Source organism: Triticum aestivum, chromosome 7A (assembly GCF_018294505.1).
Source record: "Triticum aestivum cultivar Chinese Spring chromosome 7A, IWGSC CS RefSeq v2.1, whole genome shotgun sequence".
In the NCBI taxonomy this organism is placed as follows: Eukaryota; Viridiplantae; Streptophyta; class Magnoliopsida; order Poales; family Poaceae; genus Triticum; species Triticum aestivum.
This window is the reverse complement of record NC_057812.1, coordinates 444,741,985-444,751,405: the sequence shown is the minus strand read 5'-3', so window position 1 is coordinate 444,751,405 and position 9,421 is coordinate 444,741,985. Positions and strand designations below refer to the sequence as shown.

At 40.0% G+C, this 9,421-nt stretch overlaps 1 protein-coding gene across 2 annotated transcripts; it reads left to right on the top strand.

Moving 5' to 3' along the window:
• Positions 1-1,171: 1,171 nt before the first annotated feature.
• On the top strand, positions 1,172-6,995 carry LOC123147466 (probable UDP-arabinose 4-epimerase 3). Of its 2 annotated transcripts, XM_044566717.1 has the most exons (11): positions 1,172-1,461; positions 2,136-2,274; positions 3,213-3,337; positions 4,379-4,492; positions 4,593-4,700; positions 4,790-4,881; positions 5,135-5,276; positions 5,577-5,671; positions 5,746-5,875; positions 6,061-6,205; positions 6,472-6,995. In XM_044566717.1, exons 2-11 carry the CDS (start codon positions 2,235-2,237, stop codon positions 6,696-6,698), a joined length of 1,218 nt encoding a protein of 405 aa, XP_044422652.1. In that variant the 5' UTR covers positions 1,172-1,461; positions 2,136-2,234; the 3' UTR covers positions 6,699-6,995. The 2 variants fall into 2 exon arrangements, with proteins under 2 accessions (XP_044422652.1, XP_044422653.1); XM_044566718.1 differs by lacking the exon at positions 2,136-2,274 and having other exon boundaries at positions 1,205-1,461.
• Positions 6,996-9,421: the final 2,426 nt, after the last annotated feature.

Sequence of the window (9,421 nt, the reverse complement as noted above, 5' to 3'; positions counted from 1 at the left end):
AGAAACTAACCAGACACCATTAAAATCGCAAGGATAGCCTTTTATTCATGTCATATAAAGTCAAAGTGCTCTGAAACTCATGGTGAACAACTTGCAAAAGCATAGTAGATCATAAAGGGCAAACCAAATATGAGCTATCTCATGCATCTTTTCTCCCTCGTGTCTTCTCAAGTTAAGTAGCAATTTCCTCGATGTTTCACTATCTTAAAAATGCCATTTCCAAGTAAATTGCATGGTTTTGATGTCTATGGTCTCGATCACATTCTAACAATGAGTTTGTCTGATTTATGTGTTCCAAGAAAATTCTTAAAGGTTGTATTACTAGAAAACAACATTTTACACGGTGCAATGATGGATCAAAGTCATTGGAGCAACTCTAATAGAGTCTTTATATCCCTCTTGGATCCATAATAACCGCCAATGTGAAGCATATAGGGTAAAAAACACTGTAACATATTCACCAAACCCGTCTCCATCGCCATATTTCTGGAAGACCCTCCATACTTCCCCCAACTTGCTTGGAATCGAGGCCCGTTGCCAAAAATTGAGCTTCACCGACATCTGCCTTTCGTCGCTGCGGTGGGAGTAGGAAGCCTCCCATGCCCTACCTCAACCTTGCCTGCTTCAAGTAGTGGGAGATTTAGAATCCGAGTACCAGGAGTGTCATCTTCAATAAATCTCTATTTTTTATGAAAAATATACTAAAATAGTATAATTTGATCTAAACATTATGATAAATCTAACAAATAGTCTTGAAATGGTAACAAGAAATGTTTTATATTTGAGATAGAGGGAGTATAATATAAACTACTCCCCCTTAAAGAAATATAGGAGTGCTACACAGGAAGTATTTTGCATTTTTGGAGGAGTTAAAAAACAAACCATAAATACCAATCCTCAGCAGATTGATATATACACTATACAAGTATCATGTCAGGCAATGTCTCGTCATCATATCGATTTGACGCTGACGTGCTTCACAAGAGTGTTGACATATTAACTCTGATGCTGGCTCATAGATGCAAGAGAAAGGTAGGAAAAGAAAGGAAAAAAATGCACAAAGAAAAGTTTGCAGTGTAGGTGGTGATAGATTCCCAACAACAAACAATGCGAGTAATAAATTCTGAAACTTGAGATTCAGTACTGGTTTTAAGGTGGAGAGATAGAGTGTGCAGTCACCTCCTGGGCCAAGAGTGAGAAAGAAAAGCAAGAAACGGCGAGAGGGAGGTGGAGAGAGGAAGCAACAGCAAAGCAAGGACTTTTGCAGCTCTACTTCTCTTCTCTCTAGACAGACAGACAGAGGAGAGGAGAGAGAGGGGACTTGGTCCAGAACACCACCCCAACGACCCCCCTCCTCTCCCGTGTTTTCTCCTACTTCTCCTCCCGGACGGAGGCTTCTCCTCTCTCGCCCTGCTTGATTGGAGCTGCCCCTCACTCCCTCTGTCTCCCTGCGCGCACACGGTGAGCTCTTGCCGCCTCAGCTGCATTTTCTTGATCTGGCTTCGCGGCCGCGGAACTTTCTTGCGGATCGGGGGTTTCCTCATGCTTGCGTTTCTTGTAGTTGGACATTCGTGATGTTTGGTTCGGATTGAGGCGGCAAAAGTGCGATATTGATGCGATTCGCTTGAGGAGGCGGGGGGGGGGGGGGGGGGGGGGGTTCGATGCGTTTTGGGGATTACTGGGGTTCTGATGCATTGGCTTCTCTTCGAACTGTTCGTGTTTGCGATTTTTTTTCCTGGAGGATAAGGTAATAATAAGAAGTAAATGCGCTTCGATTTCTCTCGTCGTTGTTCCGTGCTGCTCTCTTCGGATCTACTGCGGTTGCCACGCCTGAAAACTCCATCCCGGCGGCACTCTCTTCAACTCGAGATCTTGCGCTTTTCATTTCGCTTTGTCCTTTTCTGAATTCGAGATTAAGACCGGCGAATCGACTTTTGGACATGTTTCTTTTTTTTTGGCCAATTGGTGCCCAATGCTCTATCTAATGCTGTTGACCCTTGTTTGGAATTGCAATGCTGTTCTTGCCCTGTTGGAATTGGCCGCCCTATGGCCATGGGGATTCTTATCATTCGCTTGCTCTGGGTGTGATTTTTTGTGTCCTTGTGACTGACACATGCCGTGTGCTGGTTCTGTAGGGATTCCACCATTGGCAGAAAGATCAAGGTGGCGGCAGTGGCGGCGGCGAGTAGAGGTTCCACCATTGGCTAGTTCGTCTCAAGGAGTAGAATTCTTACATGGTCCCTGTAAACAGGAGGGGAACACAGCCTAGGGCTGGTAGATCTCTGTACACAGTCTTGGCTATTACTGTTTCTTTAGATACATAGACACCTCATTGCCATGGCTTTTCACCCCAATAGTCCTTCAGCATGTGTGCCAACCAGTAGTGGGTGGGCATTGTTTTTGCTTAATTTGTCTCTCGAATCCATGCCCCATGATACAATGTGATATTATTATTTTCAATACTCCACCTGAAAAAGCTGTCCTTTTTAGAGCCTACAATGGGATTCACCTGGTGTACAAGTGCATGCTTAGCTTTCCACGGTGATGTTTAGCATGCTTGTTAGTGAAGCTGTGCTGTTTCACACTGAAAGTCGTAGGGCTGTTTGGATGGCATGCATGCATTTGGATCATGGCCAAATTTTTGGATCATTGCCAATTATTTGGTGACGCTATGTGATTCTGTAGTAGCCAGCGGGCGAATTCCTGGCGGCAAATTCCTGCGCCAAAATTTTGGCAAGCCTTCGTTTTGGTAGGGCTGGCATGGGCACCAACCAAACAGCCCCGTAGTGTTTCTGTTGGCACTGTTTTCAGTGGTGTTTCTTCTGCCTGAAGTAATGCTCCTTACATAGACATTAAAGATGTAAGTTGCTAGAAAGGTAGGCAAGTGAAAGTAAAACAATTAGATGCAGTATTTGAACTGAAGTCAACTGGACATGTGCACCCATACCAATTTAGCCTTTAAGGAAAGCTGTCGCTTTGTCGCGATCACATTTCAAGCAAGTCAACAGTATACTTACTGGTTACTGCATATATTTAACAAAGAGAAAGTTATTTTCTGTGAGGTTCATCTCTCTCTTATTCATTGTTCTAATCGACTTGGTTGCTCCATTGGTCTGATCACGAGTATGCTTCAGCTTAATCAACCAGCATAAATTCGTAATGATTACATTTATGGTCGTTTCCCTTATGGTCTATATTTTTGTTGTTGATAGGGATGGAGTACTTTGATGCTAGGCGTAAACCACATAATATTGGGAAAGTCGTTGTGGCCCTGCTCTTCGTAGCACTCTGTATATTTGTTCTGAAGCAATCTCCTGGTTTTGGTGGCAATAGTGTGGTAAGATGTCCACGTATCTCTTATCCTTTTCCCTCCAATCATATTCTTTTTAACTTGCTTTCGGAATCAGTTTTTTCTCATGTTTAATAGCACACAAATTAAAGGTCACATATCTACCTATAGGAATTGATTACACCTTTCTAAGGTCCTTCCTTTTTTGTTTTCTTGCTGGGCACTTCATCGAATAGTTTGTTTTAGTCTCAAGCAACTGTAGGCGTAACAGAAAAGCATATCATCACTTGGGTTATTGAATACATCCTTGTATAAACATAAAAAGAATGATAAATATTCTAGTTTTGTCCACGCGCATATTAGCTACTCTTAGTAGTGCTAGCAAGCAGATGATGAAAGTGACATCCCTCCAGCCAATAGTCTTTGCATTGCTTTGTAGTTTACATTAGGTCATGGTCCAACTTGAACTTCCATGACTGTTTGTTGCGACTTCTTGGTCTGGTAAGTTGTGGGCCTAATGCATCCTAACAAATTGGATCTTTCATCAATAAGGTGGTAGTTGTATATTATGACAGCTAAGCCATCTCAATAAATACCCCTGACTTTTTCCTGTTGAAGAAAAACTATTTGGTGAATTTGCAGATGTAGATATATCAGATATCTGAAACTACAGGTTAATTATATAGCGCAGTATTTTTTTGTATGACATTTTAAAGGCTTTTGCTAATTGCAGTTAAAAAACTACATTGACTTTGTGTGTGGTCATATCTAACTTGATGTACATATATAAATTTGCATCATATGTGTGCGGTGAAGCTTGGGTATGATATCACTGGAGCTGAAGAATTTTTTTGAGCTATTAATAGACGAGCCAGACAAAAATCATTTACTTTGCAATTTGATTCGAAGTGTTGGATATAGGAAACTAAAGTGTGTATCAACTTCTGTTGCTCACACTTTTCATCACTTCATGCAAGGTCCTTTATTTTGTCCTCTTTGTTATGATTACATGATTATCATGGTATTGTTATATCTATATTCACTTAAATCACAACTGTAGAGCTGATTTTGGTTCATGTACCGCTGCAGTTTTCTCGTCATGAACCTGGGGTTACCCATGTCTTAGTGACAGGAGGAGCTGGCTATATTGGTTCACATGCCTCATTACAGCTATTAAAAGACAACTATCGAGTTACCATTGTGGTAATTCCGTTTATCTTTCTGTGGAATTGTTGAATATCTGAAGGAGTGATTCATTCGGTGGATCTTCATCCTTGATGATAAGTTATGTTTATTCTTGTAGGACAATCTTTCTAGAGGAAATAAAGGAGCAGTAAAGGTTCTCCAAGAATTATTTCCGGAGCCTGGGAGACTTCAATTCATCTATGCAGATCTTGGGGATCAAAAATCTGTATCCTAATTTTATGCTTATAACACCACCTGCAGCATGTTGTCCTTTACAGTTATATTGTTCTTGTTATTCACTTAACCGGACTCCAGGTCAACAAGATATTTTCTGAAAATGCATTTGATGCTGTGATGCACTTTGCGGCTGTTGCCTATGTGGGTGAGAGTACAATGGAACCCCTTAGGTAAGTCATCACCTTATTGACAGTTTGACACACTTCACCTGTTAAGCCTCACCCACCTTACACACACTTCTGTAGAACGACCTAACCATATTCTTCTAGGGGAAAAGACACTCAATTTCCTTTCCTTCCAAAAAACTAACATTGTAATTAGTCCATGGAGCACTGTAATGTCAACCCCTCAATTATGCACTTGAATATTTTGTAGTTCTCTAGATAATGCTGTTATAGATTGACAATCTCGACTACTTGGCAGGTATTATCACAATATTACATCAAACACCTTACTGATTTTGGAGGCTATGGCTTCTCATGGAGTCAAGACACTTATTTACTCTAGTACCTGTGCAACTTATGGAGAACCAGAGAAGATGCCTATAATAGAAACCACACCTCAGGTAGATATTCTTAAGATGACTTGTAGACGTGCAGGCGATTATTTTTAACATAGCTTCTAGAAGTGTATGCGACTATTTTTAAGATGGCCTTATGAAGGCAATGTTTCTGGGTATTTCATCTTCCAATTATTGAAAAGGCAAAATTTAGTGCTGCTACCTCAATATTTTACTCTTTACTTCACTATTGCTAGTTTCATGTATGTACCTCTATTCGTGCAAAACAAAATCTATTTAACTTGTTGGAACATCCGATATTTTTGGTATTATTTTCCTAATTGCTTTATATGTATCTTTACACAGTTGCCAATTAACCCCTATGGAAAAGCCAAGAAAATGGCAGAGGACATCATACTAGATTTCTCAAAGAGAACAGATATGGCTGTCATGATTTTAAGGTGGGATATTTGTACAAATTAGGAATTTATGAACACAGAATTGACTTTGACTGACATGAAAACTTTTGTCTTAGATATTTCAATGTCATTGGATCAGACCCGGAGGGAAGATTAGGTGAGGCTCCTAGGCCTGAACTACGAGAGCATGGAAGAATATCTGGAGCATGCTTTGATGCAGCATTAGGAGTCATTTCAGGATTGAAGGTATTTTTTTTCTTGTATATTGACTGAAGCAGGTTCGCGTATGAAGTTGTGCATGTTTGGATTATAATATTAATATGGTATATAATGCTTATGCTCTCTGCTTCAGAGTAAGTAGCACACCTGTGTTTTAAGTGCAATCAGTGAGTAAGGGGTGAAGCTGATGGATTTTGACAAATCAATTGCAGGTTAAAGGGATAGATTATCCTACAGCTGATGGAACCTGCATACGAGACTACATTGATGTCACAGATCTTGTAGATGCTCATGTGAAAGCACTCAACAAGGCAGAGCCTAGTAAAGTTGGCATTTATAATGTTGGCACTGGAAGAGGTTTGACAATACTAGATTTCTTTCTAATTTTACTTAATTGCAGTTAATTCTTTGCTCACACAAGGACAAAGCATATCATTTATATATGAAAATTGGCATAGAAGAACATGCAAAGAGTTAGTCGAGAAGAACCAAAGGAGTATTCTTTACTGATCTTACATTAGAAAAAAAAACCATGTAAAGGTTATGCAATTATGGTATCATACTTGAAGAATTAACTGAAGTTGTCCTGTCAAATCATGCCCCTATCCATCTCCTCTATTCAGGCCGTTCCGTTAAGGAGTTTGTCGATGCCTGCAAGCAGGCAACTAGGGTTGACATCAAAATTGAGTACCTCAGCAGGAGGCCAGGAGACTATGCTGAAGTATTCAGTGACCCCACCAAGATCAACAGTGAGCTCAACTGGACTGCTCAACACACCGATCTGAAGGAAAGCCTGTCTGTCGCGTGGAAGTGGCAAAAGTCGCATCCGCGGGGCTATGGGGCAAACTAGATATAGCTCGCAATCAATAACTCCGCTGAAATCGTTAATACATGTTGATTCTGTAGTTAGTGGTATAGGTTCTTGGTGCTCTATACTCTTTGCCAAGTCGCTTCGTTCTTAATCTGTTCTTTTCTTTTTCTGTTTTCAAAAGGTTTGTTTTTTGCTAGTGGAAATATAAGCGATCCGGATATGCTGGAAATCCTGTAAGCATTCCTGTAAGAGCAAATTGCTTGATTGAAAGAACTGTAAAGTACATTTCTTGTGCCATTCAAATCTGATGGTTGTCAACGGAAGCCGGCTGTGAAATCCCTGCTGTGTTTGGCTATGCAAAATATTTTGCCCACTTCTCATGCTGTTTCTGCACTTCTTTTGTGCTGTGCAGCCTCATGAAGACATGCAAAATTGTACTATCATACTATATCATTCAAGATGTATCCGGGCACATGAATTTCGCGTGTAAAAATGCGTCAAATTCATGTGTTCCAATTTGCAGAGATGGCTCTATGGGGGCATGAAGTGCATGGTGACCAACCATCCTCCATCTGAACAAAATATATGCAGGCATGTTTGGAATGCGAGATTTTCGGTTTTCCTCAAAATTCTACAGAAATGCTGACCAAATCAGACGAACAAAAACGATGAAATGCCACCCAAATCAGCAGGCCTAATAGCATCAGGACTGCATGGTTAGGTAAGTTGCCGCAAGTTAACAACAGCTTGATATCTGACTAAACACGTGCTTATGTAGGGCAATCAGTAGTGAGGTCTTGCCAGCAGTCTGGTGAGCAGTGCTCTTTTGAGGGTTTGTCTCTGTGTGTGTGTGTGTGTGTGTGTGTGTGTGTGGTGGAAACACGGATAAGGATATACTCCTAGATGACTCGAACAGCAACTTGGCTGCAGCAACAGGCGACCAAACAGGTAGATGTACCCTGCGCAACAGAACACATTGGGTTGGGCAAAGTACCTACCTACCCGTGCGGGCAATTCTCTTTTTGGCTGTCACGCCAAGTCTCCCAATTGGTTGCCACAAAACAAGAGTGCGCCCGCACAATTCATTTGTGGTTGCTAGTTGGCCTACGGTGCGTCTCTATCCAGAAACACATGTTTTCATTTCTGATGATGTAATTTCTTCTTTTTGCAAATACATTTGTGCTTAAAACATACTCGTACTACTACCAGCAGAAAGATGTAATATGTGACATAAACATATTTTTGCGAGATGAATCGCGGTGTAATAGTGTGCGATGTGTGTTGTTAACCTGAAGGAGTGCACCCGTTGCAGAAATGTACAACGACGTTTTAGAGAACATGCGTTCAAATTTATATATTCTCCAGTCCTAAGTAAATAAAGCGTCTAACCAAAAAATGCAGCGAGACAATGTTACAACAGAAAGAAGTGACTTTTTTTATGTGTACAATTGTTTTAGATGTGTATGGTCGAGATTTGCCCGTGCTTTGCAAGCAACTGCTGGCTCATTTGGAGGTTCACATATGCTGAAGGCATGCTTGGTTTGTAGTCAACCTTTATATACCAACTAAAAGCCTGGTATTTCACTTTTTATAATTATATCAATTTTTTCGACAAGGATGTAATATACAGTTGCATATAACCATCGTCATCACTAAGTGGTTGTTGGAAGTTCTCCTTTTGTTCTAAAACAGAAGGAAAAAAAATGTTGCTACCCCATCGGCTATTGTTTTTTTAGTATACCCGTGGGCTATATTAATGCCCTCTTTTGAGTCGATATCCCTAGATATAATGTCAGATTGTGCTTTGAGATTCAAATATTTCCGTCATCTTCGTGTTAGCATACTAACTTAACACCTTAATGACGTCAATTCTATAGAATTGCCATGTCAAAACATGGTCAATGTGGTTTAGGGTCAAGTATTACTTTATCATTAAGTCATTTTGATGCCTAAAATGAATCAATACAAGTTAAATAACTGGCTCACAAGGATGAGTACAATGCTATGTCGTGTAGGGATATAAAATATGTGGATCTCAATGCTTCATTGTATAGAGCCCGCGAGACAGGGGCGGGTCTAGGAATTCTCAAAAAGAAGGAGGTGGGCCAAGGGATGTCGGATTGGACGTAATAGCACACACATGCTTTCTTATGTTTTTGGGTTGTGTTAAAGCAGTGGTGGTGCAAGACTTCATCCTTGTGTAGGTAACTAAAATTTGTGTGGCCAAATATATGTGTTCATATGATTTTTTTGTTGTTTCCGGCTTTTGGCCATGAGGTAAGAATTATACATGCGTTCGTATAACAACGGTACAAAGAAGATTGTCTTTTGTCTTAGACGATGAATCGAGTTTTTAGTATTCTTTATGACTTCACTATGTACTTCGAGTTTTTAGCCCTACCCCTACCATTGTCATAAGGTAAGAATTACAGATGCGTTCGTATAACAACGGTACAAGGAAGATTGTCTTTTGTCTTATATGATGAATCGAGTTTTTAGTATTCTTTATGACTTCACTATGTATTTGAGTACTAAAATGTAGATACTTATCACAAAGCGTGGAGTACCTATTATTGATGATGTACAATACTGGCTAAGCGAATATTATGTTGAACTTACTCTATAAAAGTAATTATATGAGTAGACTGATAACAAAGGTTTGGACGATATGAAAGCTTTGTATTTTAGAATTGTTTGCATCGTCCTAAACTTTGATTGGATTTACTATCTAATTTATTTTCTAATCTAGATAGAGTTTTATT

Excerpts from the sequence above, each read along its gene's own strand:
- LOC123147466 (XM_044566717.1), top strand. The coding sequence starts at position 2,235 with ATGGTCCCTGTAAACAGGAGGGGAACACAGCCTAGGGCTG. Across the intron at positions 4,701-4,789 it reads ATCTTGGGGATCAAAAATCT|GTCAACAAGATATTTTCTGA; the intron begins GTATCCTAATTT and ends ACCGGACTCCAG. Across the intron at positions 6,206-6,471 it reads TAATGTTGGCACTGGAAGAG|GCCGTTCCGTTAAGGAGTTT; the intron begins GTTTGACAATAC and ends TCCTCTATTCAG.